The sequence below is a fragment of the Idiotropiscis lumnitzeri genome, chromosome 12, assembly GCF_059441095.1.
Source record: "Idiotropiscis lumnitzeri isolate Australia: NSW breed Sydney's pygmy pipehorse chromosome 12, RoL_Ilum_1.0, whole genome shotgun sequence".
NCBI classification, from domain to species: domain Eukaryota; kingdom Metazoa; phylum Chordata; class Actinopteri; order Syngnathiformes; family Syngnathidae; genus Idiotropiscis; species Idiotropiscis lumnitzeri.
In genome coordinates, this window is record NC_142402.1 from 17,422,906 (window position 1) to 17,443,837 (window position 20,932).

General features: G+C 44.5%; 1 protein-coding gene across 3 annotated transcripts in view; it reads right to left on the minus strand.

Annotated features, from left to right (window-relative positions):
* cadm3 (cell adhesion molecule 3) overlaps window positions 1-20,565 on the minus strand; it is a 74,006-nt gene extending 53,441 nt beyond the window's left edge. For all 3 annotated transcript variants that reach the window (XM_088311165.1, XM_088311164.1, XM_088311163.1), the window contains exons 1-2: window positions 20,328-20,565; window positions 16,602-16,798 (exon numbers count right to left, since the gene is read on the minus strand). In XM_088311165.1, coding sequence (XP_088167291.1) covers window positions 16,602-16,680 — 79 coding nt within the window. In that variant the 5' untranslated portion in view covers window positions 16,681-16,798; window positions 20,328-20,565. The remainder of the gene's footprint in view (window positions 1-16,601; window positions 16,799-20,327) is intronic.
* Window positions 20,566-20,932: the final 367 nt, after the last annotated feature.

The following is a 20,932-nucleotide window of genomic DNA, read 5'->3' on the forward strand; positions in this document are numbered from 1 at the left end:
CGGCAGAAAGGTCATAAGGAGAAGGAAGCAGCGTAAGGAAGAATGAGAGAGGTTTGGGATGGCGGAAGAAATGTGGCAAGAAACAGGGAGTGAAGTGGACAGTTAAAAAAAAAAAAAAAAAATCAACACGCAGAAAAGTAGGAAAACCGGAAAAAAAGTGAAAAGTAAGGAATGGACGAAGGAAAAGAGACAAAGTGGGAAATGAAAAAAAATTAAATGTAGATCATAAAAGGAAAAAAAGGTCAAATAAAGGAAAGAGGAGAAAAGCGGGAAGAAACAGGATAAAAGTCGCAATCACTAGTCCAAAAGAGGAAAAATTTAGCGAGCAAAAAAGGGAAATGAGAACGCAGTCAACAAAAAGGAAATAGGAAAAGAAATGAGTGCATAGGAAACAGGCCGAAAGGGGGCAAAAAAGGGTGAAAACTGTCAAAGCGCTCAAACAGAAGAGGTGGGCGGTTGGAAATAAGGTGGAAAATAAAAATTAAATATAAGGAAAAATATACAGAACATGTAAAAACTGGAAAAGGAGTGAAAGGGATAAAAGACGTGAAATGAAAAAGGAAACAGGAAAAAAATGTGGAAAGGGGCTTGGAAACGGAAGAAAAAGGTAGTTAACAGGAGACACAAAGAAGGAAACTGGAGGGAAAATGTCGAAAATTGGGAAACGGCTTGAAAAAAAAGGTTGGAAACAGGAAAACAGCTGGGTTACAAAATAAAACAAAAAAAAGAGAAAATGGTAGCGAATATATGAACGCAGGAGGAAGTAGAAAACTGGGAGAAATGTATGATGGAAAAATACAGAAAAAAATGGCAGTTGAAAAAATTAAATATGAAATAGTTCGGGGAAAATGGGAGGAAACTGGAAGATATTAAGGAACAGAAAAAAGGTATTAAATGGGAAAAAGGGGGTTGAAAGGAAACAAACAGTAAATAACAGAAAACAGACTTGATTTGTGGAAATGGAAAAGCAGAAAAGTCCAAAAAAAGTTAGAAAAAAGAAAATGGCACAAAACTAAAGCAAAATGCTCCAGTTGAAAAAAGCAAAATGGTCAAAGCTCGTCCAAGTTTGGAAACGTGTGCAAAACGGCCCCGCCCACTTGATTGAACCGCTTGCAAAGTCCTCCGTAACAGGTGGCTCGCATGAAAACAAGACAAAGACAAAGAGTGTGCGTGTGCGCGCGCGCTAAGCGGCGCTTTGACGATGATGATGATGATGATGACGATTAGGATGCGCACTAGCAAGTGAAGAGATGTGTGACAGGTGTTGATTTGGACTTTTAACGATCGCCGTTTGGAGGCTGTGATTTGTGGCCGCTGTCGCGCATGCAGTAACTCGCAATCGCAGCAACATGCGCGCGGTATGTTTTGCCAGCTGTAAATTACCGGGACGGACCGGCAAACGATCAAACTCACACACACCCTCCACACAAACACACACCCACTAACATTTGTAAATCTCCCAGCCGATAATTATCAGTAAAGTCTTCAAAAAGCGTCACATGCAGGTTTTAGTGAACGACGTAGACCATTTAGTCTTCGACAAAGCTGACATTCCGTAAATGTCAAAGATCTCCTTGAATTACAATTTTCGTAAACATCAAAGACAGGTGTATCTCCTCACCAAGCCTGGCGTCTATCTTTGTCGACATCAAAGACAATTTAGTCTTCGACAAAGCTAACGGACACATTTCCCTAAATGTCAAAAACCTTTTTAGTCTTTCATTTAAGTACATGTTTCGTAAACATCAAAGACAATTTTGTCCTTAGTGAGAAATAAATCAGAAATAAATTAGTCATCAGCAAGCCTTACATCCAGATTTTTACAAGCATCAAAGACCAAAGCAACAATTGAGAAAGCATTTTTGCAAAGATCCGACTATTAGAATTTTTTTTAAAAAAGCCAACTTGCACTTTTTTGTAAACACATCCATTTGGAAATCAAAGACAACTCTGAGCGTTTTTGACAAATATCGAAGCACAATTGACATCTTTTTAACGGACACAATTCCGTTTTTCCAAACAGTCATTGAAATCGAAAGCATCCACATGAAAGCCTTTCTGCTTTTGATGTCGGCCGCTAAAGTAAATGTGCTGAGCATAACAGTCAGCGTACGGATCGCTGACGTTCAACCTCAGCCCGCAGCAACCCAAACGCTGGCCTTGAACACCAGAACCCCCCGCCCACCCCTTCCTTCACACCCTACCTCTCTCCCCTTCCCGCCTTACCTCGCCGCCTCAAATCCTTCGGCCCTTTTCAGGCGGGAAGCCACGCGTCATCATTCTCGCCGCCTTTCAAGAAGGCCTCATAAAAGACGACCTTTTCCACTTGAAAAGTACATCGCTATCGCGTCTAATGATCCTCCCGCCTCCCATAATGCAACAGACCCCCCCCCCTTCCTCCTCCCCCTTTGCTTTACACGGGGCACGAGCGAAGGCTTGAACCAATTATAACGGCGGCGTAAATGATGGTCGACACTAAATGCCAGCTACTGTATTAATGCAAAGGGCATTTGAATAATACGGCGTGGCGCTTAATGGCAGCGCGGCGTGTGGGACGCCGAGATTGCGAAGCAACCGAGCGACGCCAGCCGGCTGTAAATTTGCGGTACGGAACACTGCTTTTGATGCCTGACAAAAAATTTGTCCAAAAAAAAAAAAAGATGTACTGCCGGTGGTTTAGTCAAAACACCAAAGACAATTTTGTCTTCCACGAGGCTCACATAGACGCTTGCCTGAAATGACATATCAATGGCGATTTAGAATCTGCAATTACGTATGTGATTTTCCCAACATCAAAAAGAGAAGTTGCACCATTGAATCTCAACTACACACTTTAGTTGAGAATGAAGACAATTTTGTGCGTTCAATTCATTTTCATAAACAACAGACAATCCATCATTGGCAGGGAACCTAACAGGTATTCTTTTGGACAAAATATCAAAGACACGTTTTTGCTAAAACAATGACTCTTTTGGTTAATGTTTATATTTGTAAGATCAAAGGAAATTCAAAGAGTCATCAAAGACAAAATTTCATAATCAGCAGACAAACATCCAAAGAACCAAAAAAAATCATTAAAGACAACTTTGTCATTTTAAACCTAACGCGGGTGTTTTTGTGAACAAAGAATTTTCATCTTTTAATGTGTTTTTAAACATCAAAGACAGACTGTTGTCATCATCTAGCGTGGGCGTGAATATAAACAAAGTCAATTGTGTGTCTTTGATTACATGTGTTCAAACGTCAATGACTAAGCATTACAATAACATAACATCAAAGAGTATTTCGTAAACTTCAATGACAATTTAGCGCCTTCAATTTAACATTCTTGAAAGGATCAAAGACTACTGAATTATTTCATCATCATTTACCTTTAACCCCGACATCACCAGACAATTTGACATTTCCAATAGCCTAACAGGTTTTCATCAAACATACAAGACAATTTAGTATTCGTTGAAGCTAAAGTGTACCATTTTGCAGCAATCTTGGCAGTTCACAACGTAAAGTAGGTTACTTCACAAACACCACAAAAATCACTTGACGGGGTTAACCTTGAGAGTTTGTTTTTCTTTTTTAAAGAGGGATGACTCATTTTCATTGGTGACAGCTGCAGCTCCGGACGAACAAAAAAAAAAGGCATCTGTCGTTTAATCGTTAAGAATAAAGCCGCTCGATCGATCGGCAGTCAGTCAACGGCTGGGATTCAGGTGCAGGCGCGCGCCTCACGCGCACACGCGGTCCTCGGGGCGAATTCGGTGTGGCTCATCATCATCATCATCAATATCTGTGAGTATACGTTGAGACACGAGACTACATGCATCAAAGTCGTTGCAATGTGTTGTCCCAAACATCAAAGACACTTTGCCGTCTTCACTGAAACTTAGTTCTTTGTGAACTTAAATGTTGTTTCATAAACGGCAAGAACATTTAGAGACAAGTCTTTGATGAACCTAATCTAGGGGGTTTTGTCATCATCAAAGACAATTTAGTCTGCATTGAAACCCACATGGGGGATTTTGTGAACATCAATGACAGTTAAGTCTTCAACGAACCTGAAGTAAAAATTTTCCTCAACATGGATGATAATTTAGCATCCTCAGTTAACTTTTATTAAGCCTAACGCAGGCAAACATCAAAGACCATTTGAACTTAAGATAAAAAAGTTAGTGCTCCTTTAATTTTAGGTGATTTTATTTACAATGAAGAGGACTTAAATGTCTTCAATGACTGTAATGTGATTTCATAAACATCAAAGACTGTTCAGTCTTTGATGAACGTACCTTACGTCTTTTCGTAAATAGCCAATTTACCGTCATTAATTAACCTAAAGTAGATGATTTGGTAAATTCAAAAGACAAGTCTTCAACGTATGTTTGTAAATATCAAAGAGAGTTCAGCATCTTCAACATGTGTTTTATGAACATCAAAGACAATTTAGTATTGGATAACTATCAAAGCCTTGCACAAGCGTAACGTACAGGATTTTCATTTAGTTTTGCGTGTTTTTGAAACTGCAAGTTCAGATTTGTCAACGTTGAAGAACATTTAAATTTTCCGTGACCTTAATGTACAGATTTTTGTATATATCAATTTAGCATGGCAATTAGCCTCTTCATTTCACTTCAAATCTGCAATTTCATAACCTAACCAAAGACAATTTCCAATGTTCAAAAAAATGAGAAAAAAAAAACCTCAACTAAATAACGCAGACTCTGTCTTTTTACGTCCGTCTCGCCCATCGCCAGACAAAAGGCGGCAAACAGGCGTCTCTAATCCGCCGGCTGAATGAACAGCAAAACAAAAGGGAGGAGGAAGGCAGACACGGCAGCTTGGACACACGGCGGATAAGCTGATTAGCGAGAAGACACGGGCGGTAATGGAGGCATGCGCGGGAACAAGAAGAATCCATGCGGTAGGGGCGAGATGGCGGAGAAAGAAGAGAAGCTAGCGAGCGCTAATGATGGGGCGCACAAAGCGCAGAGGAGGAAAAACAACAATGTCGGGTAGAGAGGGAGGAGTAGGGAAAAAAAAGATCATATAAAGGCAACGTCTCGCAAGGAGGAAAAAAAAACAACTTAAAAAGGCGCATGCAACAGGAGATTGACGGGATAGCCATCTAAAACACGCCGTGGAATTGGTCTTCGACAAACGCAATGTAAACAATTTTTGTAAACATCAAAGACAATTTCGCCAGAGAAACCAAAGGAAATAAAATACAAAACCTCAAACACAGAATTTAGTCTGCTGCAAACCGCCGGTTTTCAATCGGAAGTAACCGTAAACATCAAAGACAATGAAGATTTGCCGTCAACATCAAAGACCATGACAGTCTTCAGTGAAACCAAAGACGGTCATTTCTTAAAAATCAAAGACAGATTAGTCTTCAAAAAGGCAAATGATTTGGTCAGTTTTCTACAAATTGGTGGACACATTTTTGTAAAATTGATAGAAATCTGTCCTTCTATTCACCTAAAATACACATTTCTTGTGTACATGAAAGAAAATTTTGCGTCTTTGACAAACATTGTAAAACATCAAAGACTATTTAGAGTAGTGGCAGCTCCCCATAACTGGCCAATTAGATCTGGTCTGCTGGATGACGACGGGGGGAAAAAAAACCTAATTGGGGTGGTCACGAGATTTACAGAATTAAAAGTGCCTCAATATGGTCATGGTCTTGTTTCGATAAGAGCGAAGTGGCCATCGGGAACTTCGGGGGAGATTCCCGAAGGGCTGGTCAACTATCAAAAACAATTTAGTTTTGAATTCCCCAAATTATGTGGGTATAAACTTAAAACTGCTTAGGTTAGAAATAAGATATATTGGGTTATTATTAAAATCACCTATTTGGTGATTTTTTTTTGAAGCCAGCGGTTTTAAGGGCGTGACTGATGATAAACATCAAAGACATTTTTGCCAACAGTCCGTCCGAACACAGACACGCACAAAAGCGAGGCGGCAATACCTTCTAGCCTGCGTCCAGGCGGACCCGAGCTAAATGTGCCGCTAATTCAAACGAAGGAGATTTACTTGGAAAAGAATATGCTCCCGCCTCTAAGCTGCTTTGCTTGGCCTCGCATGACGAGTTACACAACACAACACACACAAAAGCACACGATAGACTCAAGCAATTGCTCCGTTTTCGCTTTGACGTGTGCAAGCGCACCATTAAGAAGGTTCAAACACGCAAATAGTCATGAACGTGATTTGATTATTTGCGACATCTCAAAGACGCCGCCCGGTGATGATGAATGTCAAAAGCATTGCACTAGCCAGAGGTTGAGCCGCCCTGTTGTTTACGCCTCTCTACTGTACCGATATATAAAATATGGATGCGTCCTTATACACAAGGGCATTTTTCAACCTCTTTTCCCATTAAAAAAAAAAACAAAAAACAAGCAAAGTGAACCTTTTCAACCTTGTTCAATTTGCACAGCGCTAACGTACAGTTAGGTCACTTCTCTAATCTTCCTGCAGCAGTTACAACTGCACTTGTATGTGAACGTCCCGCCTCCAAGGAGGCACCCGGGTGGATTAGAACAGATTTATCTGGCAGTAAAGAGGAACTTAACCAAGGAAAAGGCCAACAAGACGTAGACGTGACCAGAATTTGACGGAATCTGGCATGAGCGGTTGTGTTCCACCTTTAACAGGTTCTCATGTGAGCGGGTCATCGGCCAAATGTGGACCGCCGATTGAGTTCCACCTCGAGGCCGGCCGCACACCGAGCCGAATGGGATGTGAACTGGTCAATTGCGGTTGGCGCACCAAGTGACTGACCCTCGGGCATATAAGCGACTCGCTGCCACGGAAAGACTGAGACCGCTTTCAGGCGTCACATATACAGTTTTTTTTTTTTTTTAATTCAATTCTCTCTCTCTCTCTCTCCCTCTCCCTCTCTCTCGCTCTCTCTCACTCTCTCTCACCAGAATCAAGTTTTGGAGTTTTTTTTTTTTTTTAATATTGGATTCAAATATCAGTTATCGGTCTCCATAACCACTAATAATCGGTATTTGCCCTGAAAAAAAACATATCGGTCTATCACTAAACCAGAGCAAATACTTGATGGGCTCTTAACAATGGCCACTTCATTAACTGACAGAGACTCTCAACGCTTCACTTTTCAGCCACATGTGCATATGCAACGACTGAATCATACCGAATAGTCAAATCGGAGTAAAACTAGCGACTGATAATCAACCACTCCTAAAAAGTCGTGGCGGAGACCCGCTCAGTGCGTGACAGTTCAGTCATGTTCGAATCGGGATTTTGAATGACCGCACAAGACCACTCAGGCCAGGATTCCACCTAATCAGACACCAGGGATTGTGTTCCACCTTAAGAGGAATGGAGTGTAAATTCAATGTGAAGGCATATACCTCCTCCAAGGAGACACCCGGATGAATTACAACGGCTTTATCTGGCTATAAAGAGACACTTAGCGAAGGAGCCTCTCCCAAGGCAGCGGCTGAAGTGATGGCATCATCAACAAAGGCAAACTCAGCTCTCTCATACTCCCGCCCCGGACCCTTGGCACTCAGACGGGATCGATAGCAAAGCGGCACACATGCGTGTCGTCACACGACAGAGACGAGCCTGGCTCTAAATCGTGTCTTGCTCTGACCGGGTGGGAATGCATTGACGATATGCCGGCAATCAATTAAAAAAAAAAAAAAAACCTGCATTGGAGAATTTCCGGCGGATAACGAGAGGGCAGGGGTGAGGTCGGATGAGGGAAATGATCAAAACCGAGGTGTGTGCGGGGGCGGGGGTGGTAATGAGGGCTCTCGTTCGTGGAAACGAGGTGAATTAATTCATCCCAAGACTGCGCTCGTTGTTGTTTGTTTAATCGGCGGCGGCGATGCTTTCAAGGCCAGACAACTCGGCGTAATTTTCCTCGACCTTGAGAGGCACAAGCAGATGGATGGATGGATGGATGGACGAGTGGACTTATGTAGGTATGGGCAGATGCATGCACAGATGGACGGTAGGACAGATGAGTGCACTTGTGTATGGGTGACAGATGGACAGACAGACAGATGGCACGACGAACGAAGGATGGATGGGAAAATGTACGTTTGGATGAATGGGTGGATGGATGGATAGATGGAAAGATTGATGGATGAGCGAACAGATGTATGGATGACAGATTGATAGATAGATGAGTGTGTTGACGGATGGACAGACGGACCGTCGACATCCAAATCCACAGATGTAAGGATGGATGGATGGATGGGCGGGCAGACTGATGGACAAGTGGACAGATGTATTCATTATTGCGCAGCTGGGCCGACGGACAGATGCAGAAACAGTTGGGCAGACGGACAGACTAACAGACAAGTGGGCAGCGGGATGGACAGATGGAGGGAGGGAACGACCGACGAGCAGATGGACGAATGCGCTGATGGACAGACTGTGGATGAGCGGATGGATGGACAGAAAAATAGGCAGACAAGACCGATCGACAGACATGATGAATGAGGTGACGGACAAACAGTCGGGCACGGATATACCGTATAGCCTGATTGATTGACGGATACCTAGACAGACGAACGGGCAGATGTGTGCGGTCGGATGCATGCAAGGCAGATGGTAAAAATTTCCCCGACCTTGAGAGACGCAAGCAGACAGATTGGTGAGAGATGAGAGATGCTTGCAGACTGATACGCTTCTTCAGAGGCCCGTTGAGCACGCAGCCACTTTGCGGAAATCCCCCGAAGCGCTGTTGCCATTAAAAGTAACATTAAGCTGAAGTAATTCATGAAAGTGAGACGATGGATGCCGTCGCATGTTCCACTCAGGGCCAGCAGGGGGTGCTAGAATCAACGCAGCCATATGAGAAATCGCCATTTTCTGAGGGCCTGTACGACCGAGCTGAACCAAGTCAGCCAAAATTTTATTTGGCAAGCGTTCTCATTTGAACGCAACAAATGAATAAATGCCAGCTTCACCATGGGCGTCTTGTGATGCGTCGATTTACCGGGAAGCCAAGCTGAATGTAGCTAATTGCCACCATTCTTACAGGAAAAAAAAAGCCTCTCTCGGTACATTAGAAGACATCAAATTTGCTGGCTGACTTCAACTCCACATGAGGCTAATTATCCAAATGCGAAGAGCTGCAAAGACAGCACTGTCCAGCAAATTTGCCCTCTTCCCAGTAGCACACATCAGAGGCAGCTTTGTTTAACGGCAGAGATCCACCAACCGCACCCCCTTTTATGTTGAAAGCAATCTCAATGCGCTGAGATGCCGCGGCGGTGTGAACACTCACTTTTGCTGAATTCTATCTAGAAAGGACCGTCAAATAAATCGTTCCCGTTGCGCCCCTGATAAGTCAATTGAGGCAAAGCCAGTGTGAAATTGTCTAATTGCTTTCAACACAAAGCGGCGCCAGTGTGAAGCTTGATACGCTAAATTTTTCCGCCATCCCCTTTACACGCAATCCTCCGATACGATGTCAGAACAAGACAAATTCAAGGATCAACCTCAACACCGCATTCAATATTGGTATCGGATACACGAGAGAACACGCAAGGAAATAGACAACGGTGTGAAAGGGGTTCAAACGGAGTCCAAATAATTAGCCCCATCGGGTAGCGATGGAGCGAGTAGAATCCGACTATAGTTCTTCTTCCCGACAGCGTACCGATGCCACGAGTCCCATCTATTCCACGGCAGTGCTTATTACGCCGTTTGTGCAGCCGGCGATGTGTCAGCTCCCAATCTTCCTCGAGGGGGGAAGCACTAATTGCGCCGCCAATTCCACAGCTGGATGTGCAGCCGCGCCGAGGGAAATGTGGCTCTTGGAAGGCCACGCGGATTAGGCACGCCATCGGCCCGCTGCGCCCCGATTCCGCCGCGCTGACCCAATTACGGGGGCGCTGCCGTGAGGATGCGAAGGGTCCGCGGGCCAAGCCAGCCACCTGGATAGCGGGCGGACAGACGGACGGAAGGATGGATGGTGAAAAAAGGATTGGCTTGTTGGGCAAGCGGAGGTCATATGGATGGATGTGTGGCGGGACAGACTCCGACGGATGGTCGAATGTTTCATAGCGTTGAGGGGCGGGTCCTGTTTATTTATCAATTTGAGCTCCACGGCGAAGTTTAAAGGTCGCTTGTGTAGAAAGATTTACCGTCTTGGGGTTCACCTCCCCCAAAACAGACCCGCCTCTGTCTTCGTGGCCGGATGCCCACTTCCTGTTTTGTTTACCAGTGAGTCGTCCCCACGCCTGCCAAGAAAGCGGCAGCGGGGCTAATGGCGGCGCATTAGCCGTAGCACACAAAAGCAAAAGTAGGCGGCTTGGAAGCTCGGAAGCCAGGCCCCGCTGCCTGTTAACAAGGCCGGCTGATAAGCGCTGACTCATTAACAAGCGCGAGGTGTGCCTCGCGGGCCCTGCGAGGGAACCACACGCCAAAATCACGATGACATTTAGAAGACCGCCTGCGATAGTTTTTACATTTGGATACAGCAACTCAGCGGCGATTTGCCGGATTCTGCCTTGGATTTCGAGACCGCCCGCTAGTTTGCGGAGGGGAGGCATCTGGCAGAAAAGCAATTATTACTCCAGTTTGTGGCGGCCCTTAATAAAGGCGCAGCAGCTGATTGATTAAAAACCCTCCACAAAGATTTTTCTTTCCCATCGCAGCCGGTACAAACGAGATTCCCTCCCAAGTTCTGCATCGTCGTGATGGCGTCACAATCGCTAGAAGTAAGCGCAGGTCAAAGCAGCAGGTGGCGCTCTAACACTAAAACACTTTCACTTAAAGCAAAATTCAACAATTAACTTTCTGAGTCATATTTTCCACAAAATCTTTGTGCTCATACCAGCGGGGTGTTGTTTACAGAATTTTTCTCTTCTTCTTTCTTTCTTCTTCTATAACAGAATTCAATGACGAGGCTAAAATACAAACATTTTCCATGTTCTCTGAGTGTAAAATCTCAGCATACACATGGACGGGAGGGTAGTTGTATGTGTAGATGAACTGGATGGATGCCGGTAGGATGAAAGGACAATTTGATGGACGGACGGACAGACTGATTGATGGGTGGGGCGATAGATGGATAAATCAATGGATGGACAAACGGACGGATTATCCAGACACACAGATGGATGGATGTACGACGAGACGGACAATATGGACAGTTCGACAGAAGGATGGATGACAAGAATAACAGATGGATGAGTGGATTCAAAAAGACAGATGACAGCAGCTGGTTGGATATTTGGAATGATGAGTGGATGGATGGATTATCTGGCAGAGTGAATGGTTGGATACAGATGGATGGTTGGATGGATGATGGATGGATGTGTTGATTGAAGACGGATGGATGATCAAGACAGAAGGATGGATGAGCAGGCACTGATGGATGAGTGGATGGAGAGACATGAATGGACAGATGGACGCATAAGGGGGATGTATAGTGCGTGGATGGATGGATGGATGGATGGAGGGAGGATCGTGTCCTCTGATGTCTCGTGTTCAACCATTGATTTGCTGAGCTCGGCGTTCTCTCCCTCTGTAATACATAAGATTGAATAATTTATGCTAAGTAGATCTTTGTGCCCTAGGACCCTTTTAGCGTGGAGACTCCATTTATGACGCCCTTCTTCTTCCACTAGCCACCACGCCCGCATCCTCCTCCTCCTCCTCCTCACTGCTCTGCGGCGGTGTGACTGACTGAAGACTGATTTAGCAGCGCGATCGCTAACAACCAGAGACTAAGAACAACAACCTCAGCCAAGGCTTTTTTACCGTTTGTCACCTGCGAATGTAACGAGCGAGCGAGCGGCTCCATATTGGCATTTTGCTCCCTTGGATCCAAAAGGGATTCCGGATCAGGATGAGACTTTGCCTCCTTTAAGCTATTAAGATCCCACCAAAGCGCAACAAATTACGTTTCGACTAATGAGATTCCACAGATTCCGAAGTGGAAAAGAAAAAGGCGCATTTCCCCTTATACGGTGGTATTAGTATCTTATTCCACAGTCCCCACTTTGCAGCAGAGGTCCATGTTTGTAACCCAAACCACGATTTTAGCTCTGAAAGGGAAACAAGTTGGAATCTTACTCCTAACCCAAAACCTAAAACAAAACCCAAACCCTTAACTCACTAATTAGAGCCATGTGCCATAATCTTGCTATCTGTTACGAATTATATGAATACAATTCTTCTTAGCCCAGCTGTTGTCCAGAAATTATTGGGCGTAACATTTCTGTGACAAGCATGGAATTACTTTGTGACGCTGCCCTCGTTCCTTGCCTAGCCGCACTGGTATGAATCTTTTAGGACTAATTGTGATTAAACTGGATTGCGATTTAAATTTCCAAAATCGATTCAATTTGATACAAAAGGGCCTCACTCGATTAGATTTTCGATTCACGATTCTCTTTGATTCAATCAAAGATTTCACACAGTACCGATTTGACTTAGGTATGGAAGGAATTCTCAGAAGAACCAAAGCTGCAATTAGTCTATACTGCTTGCTTTTACGAAGGTGCATTAGTAAAAATATTCATATTTATATTATTAAATTGGAGCCAAATCAGTTCCATTAATCATGTCCAATTTATTTAACATGACCTGATCAAAACAATAAATACATCCGCCTTCATGCCTATCAGTCCCAGCAACAGGCGAGTTCGAAGTCTACACTCTGTAAAATGACCGGGTGGAAGTTGAGATGCCAAAAAATTGTGATATGTAATTAATTGACTTTGAACACTCAATGTTGATGTTGACTCATACAGTTAATTTGTTAACTAATCGGTGTGGAATAGTGAAGTCAATTCGTCAACTAATCCGTTCAATCCCTCCCGGATACATGAAACAACTACTAAAACAGTACCAATTCTACCCAAGGGAAATTCAGGTTCAAGTCAGGAAGACGCTCACAATCCTTGGCGGAGGTAACAATCATTCAGAGTCTCTGCCGCTCCAGTTGGCGGATGAGCAACATTCCTCTCAGGGATCCCCTTCAATTGCGATGTTTCTGGAATGAAATAGGTCATTTTCTGGCTCTAACCATTCCGTGACCTCTCTCTTGCTCCCTCTGGGCGGATGGTGATGGGGGGGCGAAGGAGGGGGCGCTATCTGCCATGTTCCCCCTTTCATTCGCTCGTCTATTGAAATGTTGGCATGCATCCTGGGTGCCTCGTGCAAAGCTTCCCAGAGGAACCGAGCATCTCGTTTGCCAACTCATCGGCGAGCGGCACCGGGGCGGACGATTCATTGTCACTATTTATTGCGCCACTCCGACAAATTCCCGTACTTAAGGTGATGAAGAAAAGAAGCAAGTTTAACTCTGATTAATGTTTGCCTGCGGTGTGAACGGGGGCGGATGTTCTCATTTCCCGGCAGACGCGTCATTGCATTTGATCTAGTGTAAGTAATATTAGCATCTGTCTCCGGTGAGATGGCACATTTACCGACAAAAAGCGGCTTAAATACAAACTTAGACAAATATGAGCACAGTGACGGCAAGGCAAACTTGAACTAGGGGTGAGGACAGCCGTATGAAGTAGTACTTCCAAGTTACCGTGTCGCGATGTTGGAAGTTATTCGGGGTGATTTTGTTGGTCAGATTTCTGATCTCATACGAGATCAAAGATCAAAGTTTCAATTTTAAATCTCAGATTTTTGAATGTCGAAAAAAAGTTGTAATTACCGTATTTTCACGAACGTTATGTGCACTGAAAGGTCTTCAATTTTCTCCAAAATGAACAAGTCGACTTATAATGCTGTGCGGTGCGCCTTATGTGTGCGTCATGTTCCAAAATCTGTAAATGATGGCGTGTCATATAATAGAAAAAAAATAATTGTTTTCTTTATGTTAAATAGTTACTTTTTCAACTAGTAGATGTGAAGGGAAAAGAAAATAATAAAAAAAGAAACTCCATTGCCTGAAAAAATAAATCAAATGTGTTCCGCCACACTTTGCTAATTTGGATGCTAACGTGTCTGCTAGCACTGCTGTTCAAGTTTTCATTTCTGAGAAGCCTTACATCAACGATACTGACCCTGACAATGACGAGAGGGACCACGGAGTGTTAAATATTTCAATAAAGCCCAACTTAACTCAGTTTTGCTCCCACTCCCTTTAAAAAACAAAAACAAAAAAAAACGCTAGTATGCTTCCTAGCTTGTCCCCCTCCCCCCTACTAACCTCCAAATATTGACGTCCTCATCCCATCCTTCCAGACCGCCAGCGGCGCGTAATGACTCACCTTGACGGACAAGATCATGCAAAACAGCACTGAAGGGGAGACCAAACTAAGCAAAGATGGTCGCCCGGCCACGGTCACACATCCCAGACGGGCACACTTTCATCAGGTAACGTCCGACTGAATGCCAGCCAAGAGCGCACGGCCATCTTTGCTCGCCGTTTCCAGTACACTACTCCCGCATGCATAATTCAGAATTCATAAACTGGTGGACCCAGCTGTTGCGGTGGAGTACAGTAAAATAAGTGTGGGTGTCCTCGATGTTGTGAAAATGCAAATGTGCAATAGCCACTCGCAATGAAAATCCCAAAGCGTGAGGGGTCGCGTTTCACCTGCGTCGCTCTGAAGTTGAGCTCGCCCACTGAAGTCATCGACGGAAGCGCGGCCATTACCGAGCGGGAGCGATTACGCAACCAGACGGAACATTCCGGCTCCTTTGAAGCTCGCCGCAGGGTGGATATCTGTTCCAAAGTCACGGCGCGCTCGCTACTGTAAGGCACGCCCGTCCCTGCGCCGTGTTTGGAGTGCAAACACTCTTTTATTATTGCTGTACACACACACGCAGCAAGAAACAGAGTTGCTGCAGCGTCTTTTTTTTTTTCTTCCCAGTAAAGCCTCAAATTTTTGTGACGAATCAGCAGCGAAATACTTTCAACGCAACAAGGCAGGAGAAGTATGCGTCAGGTGTTAAAGTTCACATAATAGGTCACATAAACACAGCCGCCATCCCATCTCCATCAGTTCTCTGAATTTAACAAGTACTTTTTACACAACAATAGAAACCCGCCACAAATGCTTCAATCTCAAAATCTTAGTTTGGTACCATTCACACTGAACAGAACCACAAGAAAAGGATTTAAAGAGTACCTTTAAACAAAAAAAAAAACTGTAACGCAGGACCAACTTTAGCTCACATGCAGACCCTTTGCTTGGTTTAAGTGAGAAATAATTTCATAAAAATTATTTTCAGTTTACCAGGTAGCGTGTTAGGCAGGGTCCTCGAGGGCCACCATCCCGCATGTTTCCTTCCTCCAACACACGTGATTCAAATGCTCTGCAGAAACCTGATAACGATCCTGATTATTTGAATCAGGTGTTGGAGGAGCGAAACATCAAAAAGATGTAGAGAAGGGGGCCTGGAGGACTGGATGTGGTCAGTCCAGGTGTAACGGGTTACAGGTTTGATATTTCGGATCCACTTTTCCCTCACTTCTGTCTCTAAGGCACAGGCGGAAAAAATGCCAACACCTGTGTCATGACTCCACTTTTCCTGACACTTCCCGTGTGAAAGGAGCTAAACTGTAATCTGTGTGCTACAAGCACAATAATAAACACATTGCTCAATGAAGTGTCAATCAAACGCGAGCACGGTGGGACGTTTGTGACGTTTGTGTACTCCATGTTTTTTTTTTTCGGTGCCCAACAGAGCGCATACGGTTCCTCCGCCAGCACTTGTTGACTATCAAACGGGTCTGACACCCTCGGGTTTCTTCCTTGGCACGCTCTACCGCTCCGCCAGGTTTGGCGACAATTGGCCCGGCAGTTTGTTTAGCTTTTTTTTTTGGTTTTTCTTCGCATAAAATGCTGAGACGTGAGCTGTGAACACATAAAAAAACATGACACATGAAACATGACTCCCAAAGTAGGAAAAAAAACAAAAACACTGGAGTTGACCCAAGATTCTCTTCCAGCCTTCTCAAACAAACCATAGCAAGCTTCTGCGACTGGTTTCGCTACATAAGTGGGCTAAAAAGTGATCCAATGTTATTATTTTTTTTTTTCAATCAAATATTAGATTTTAACAGAGGAAGTGACAAGCGTCTGCCAACTAATCAAACAAAAGAGTGCATCACAGCAAACCATACTGTTGGATATTTTGGCCGCAAAAAGATGTGAGCCATACCAGCAGCGATCAGGATTACATTTTCCACCGCTCAAGTACCAAACTGAACCGTAAAAACACATTTCTACGGAACGCCACGGATCAGGTTTTGATGATAAGATGAAGAGACATTGGATATTCCGGGCACTGCTTAAAACGCCAAAACAGATGACGACCAACCGAACTGAACAAGACTACATGGCGAAAATCAGGCCAAAGGTCCCCTGTGTGTGTTCCCATGGGCACACACACGCACACACCCACACACACACACACCTGCCTCATGTGTGGTGGGCTCAACCGGGGGTGTTGGGAGCGTCCCATGTGGTTAGTTCCACTTCAGCGCTCCTCTTGTTTTAAGACAGGAAAGCCGCAAAAAGTCTCAACAGATAAGAGGCAGAGCAAGCTGGATGCTGAGGACAGAGACCCCCAGTAGAGGTGGAAGGAGGTGGGGTGAGCGAGGGGAGGGGGTGTTAATATGAGGGTGTACTCACCAAAGACGACGTTGCTGCAAACCGCAGAGAGAAGCGTCATTACGCCGACAATCCATAACGGAGTTGATGGGAAAGCCATGCTTGGTCACTCGGATATCCTGCTCGTTGGTTTCCAATTGTGAAGGGGGTGGGGGGCAGGGGGTGAGGGGGTGGAGTCCACAGGCGGAGGCGAGGGGTGGGGTCCCGATGGAGGTTACCTGCAGGAAAACGTCAGGGTGGTTATTGGTCTCCCGCTGTGAATAAACGACCTCGTGCATGCATCGATCGGCTTGTGTCATAACGGGCTGTGGGGGGGGGGGGGGGGGGTAAGGAGAGGGGAGGGGTGAGCAGAAGAGGAATGATGGGCGGGGATCGAGGGGGCAAGCATGAGACCAAAACAACATTGGTGGACCACAAGCGCAATTAGTTTAGCGCTTGAAAAACAGAAGCGCGGTCGAAAAGAGACGGTGAACCTAGATTTATGACCGGAGACTGAAGCAGAAGCACTGGCTACGCTAACGTTAGCATGTGTGTTTATGGTTGTTGTGGCTTCAGTGGAAACGAGTCAATAGGGAGCCAGGAAGTGACTGGCGAGTCGCATCCAGAGCAAGATAGAGAGAGGTCGAAATGTACTATTTTATTCTTTTGGCAATTTGATCTTCACGCTCTAGTTAAAAAACAAAACGAAAAGAAAATAATAAAATGAGGGACGTCAAAATGAAAGCATTAACTCAATTAATTAAAAAAATTAATGCGATTACATTTTTTAACTCAGTTAACTCAATTTATTTTACTTAAAAAATTAATTAGCATATCTTGCAACACTAAATTCAAACATTGTACCATATTATCTGCACTTATTTACCAAATCATCTCCGAACAAAACACCCTGCTTATGTTTTACCACCGGGCCTTGCTGGAGTGAAATTTTTATAACTAAATGTACTGCATAAATTTTGAGAAAGAAAAAGAAAAATTCCTGTAAAGATGACTATTTAGATCATATTCAAGAATCAAAGAAAGTTATTAGAACAGTCTTTGATTAAAATACACTTCATATTTGATGATTTTACATTAATTAAAATTTATGATTCAAGTAAATACCTGTTAAAATCTTCCCAAAAAAATAATTGGAAAAAATGCGATTAATCGCAATTAATTACAGAATTAATAATTAATTTTGATCCTGTGACAACCCATCCTTTGTTATGTTTACGTTTGTTCTACATGACTTAGCTCTAATTGTTTATCCGCTCCTGTCATGACAGAACGGAGCATTCAAAAGGCGCATCCTTGCAGTGGAAAATGGTCAATAGCGATCGAGCCGTGCTGTGGAAAACGGCGTCAGCGGCGTGCCGTGCGGTGGAATGGCATCAACTGAGCAACAGAAGGCATCGATGGCGAGGTGGGCAGTGGGGAAAAGTGTCTGTCGTGCAGCGTAAAAGTGCCAATAGCCAAACACGCAGTGACAAATGGGTCAGTGGCGAGCCATGCAGTGGAAAAGTGTCAATGGCAAAGCGGGCAGTAGAATATTGAGCGGGGGATCGGAAAAGCATCAATTGCAAGCTGTGCAGAGAGAAAAGGATCAATCGGGATCCTTTCAGTGGAAAAAATTTAAAGACGAAATAGTTGCCTTCATACAGTACGTGCTCAAGTGGCTTTCGTCAGCTGCGTTCTGAGTAACATGCGCCGCTACGTTTCATAAACAGTTATTTGGGTACCAACATACAACATCAAATTTCTGTCTCTTGTTAGCTTGCTAGCTAGCGAACGTAATAAACAGTTAACTTTAAGTGCCTCTGTTGAAGCCACATTTTTATTCTTTAGCTTTTGACTCAACATGAGACTGTCGCTGTTATGCTGTATTTCTGGTATCGACTTTCAATTTGTGTTCTAATTTCCTACAAATTTATATTCCATTTGTAAAGTGCTCTTGTGAAATGCGCTCTATAAATAAAGTTGTATTGTATTGAATAACTTCAAAAATAATTGGACGACCCAGCAGTGGTCGAGCGAGCGAACTAGTTAGCGGATTAGGTCTCTTGTTAGCTCGCTAGCTAGCGTATGCAATAAACAGTTAACGTTCGCAAGTTTCTCTGTTGCGCGGATCTACGCAAGAAACGAGGTTGTGGCGTATAGGACGGACCCAACATTAGCCCGCCAGCTCACTCAGAGCTAATAAGCTACTAGCCGCTAGTAGCATGCTAATTTCTTTTTGCCAGATTTTTTTCCCTTGCGCTGACTCCGAATCTGCCCTCATTTTTCAGGTTTTCATATAACTAATAACAATAATATATTGTGTAATATAGTAATATAAATTATTTAGAAATATTTAGGAATTAAGCTCAGCAACGAGTGGATTCCAAAACGAAAAATGATCATACAAAATATGCTTAAAGCCATCTCTGATTAAAAGTTGCCGTTGATCAGTGAAATCAGAGTTGCGCTGTTCACATTCCTGAAAAAAAAAATTGATAGCTTCCACACATGAGCAAAAAAAAAAAAAAAGAAAAAGTCAGAATTGCCATGCAGTGTGAACACGGTGAGCTGAAGGCTAACCAGCAGGAAAAGCCTCCAGGCTACTTCCTGGGAGGCCGCTGAGCAACCACTTCCAAATATGGGCAAAGTTGCCTCTGAGCGTCTTCATCCCTCCACCTTGGCCCGCCGTGAACGCCAAATAAATAATAAAAAAAAACAAGTGCAGTGTGAAAAGGCCTTCAAGGCGTCACAGGCGTGAGGCTCATGAAGGCACCGTCACGAGCTGGCACCCGCTACGCAGTTGCAAAAGTGTCGCTCAACAGCAGACGCCTTCCTAAGTGTCAGTACCGAACCACCCATCATCTTCACTGCTTGTAGCAAAGCTGGAGCAAAGAGCAGCTAACTTTGGGAGGCAGGCGAGGCGCGGCCGTCACTGCCAGCCAGCTCAAATGTCTATCGCGAACGTGGATGCAGTGAAAATGGTTATAGTTGCGATAGTGGGACAGCATTTGCACCTGCTCTGTGTGCAACGTGTATTTAAAAAAAAAACAAAAAAACATCAACGTCTGACTAGGAAGCAAGCAGGCGAGTCGTGCAGCCGAAAAGAGGCCAAACGTGTTTACAAGCGCTGTGAAGTCAAGCTGGATAACTCCGCTATTAATGGGAATTAACAAAGCAGCGCTCAGGTGCACCTGTCGTCCTCCCCACAAAAAACACACACGCACACACACACACACACACCATAACATACAGTACACGCGCACGTCTGAAAATAGCCGCGCGCACGCTCATTGTCACCGAGCGCCTGCGGGACGGGCGGACGGGTAGGGCGGGGAAAGTGAGGAGAAGGAGGACGGGAGGGAGGAGGGGTGGGGGCTTTTAGGGAGTCAATGGAGGGAGGGGGTTCGATTATCGCAACACTTTATTTATCACGTCCTAACAATAATGGCCGACCATAACAACGCAAGATGACGATGATGATAATGAAGTCACTTTTTCTTTCAACTTAGCGAAAGCATTTTCCAAACTAAAAACAAATAAATAAATAACACACGTAACAAAACAAAGGGATTATGATGATGATGATGATGATGACGATGATGAGCTCGCATAACAGATTAGAGTGTGCGCGGGCACCAGTGAGGGGAGCGTGCTCGCCGGGCGCGCGCGCGCACGCACATTCCTCCAGACGCGTGACAGGTGTCTCCGCGATCACGCGGCCGTAAATAAGCAAAATAGTCAGGAATGCTACCAAGTGTGCACACGCACCGTTACGTTCCGCCTCACGTTGTCTCCACTTAGGTCCGCTGTTCGCTTTTCCCTCCCGCGGGATGCGCTGGCCCGTTCTTTTCTTTTCTTTTTTTTGCGTCTTCTTCTTACTCCACTCCTCTTTTCCTGGCTCCTTTCTTTTTTTTTTTTACCTCCTTCTTGTTGTATGGTATTGTTTTGCAACCTCCTTTTCACGCGCTTCTCTGCACACGGCTGCCGCTCACTGCAGCAAAACACAGTCTGGGCTGGATGGAGGGAGAGGGAGGGTGAGGGAGGGAGGGAAGAGCGAGAGGGAGAGAGAGAATGAGCGAGGGAGGGGATTTTAATAGCATTTGGCCCACAACGACAGAACAGAGCGGGCAGGGGCCGGAGCCAAGGGAAGAAAAGGGAAGGAGGGTTGTGTGTGTGTGTGTGTGTGTGTGCGTGTGTGTCCGTGTGCACGTGAGAAAGAATAAAACGTCATCATCACGATTGTGAAGTGGAATAGAGGTGGATTAAAAAAAAAAAAAGTCAGCAAGAATGGTCAGCAGCATTACATGCAACAGAAAAATATTACACTTGAGGTTAAATATATTGGTAATATTTGCTAATTATCCTAATTCATT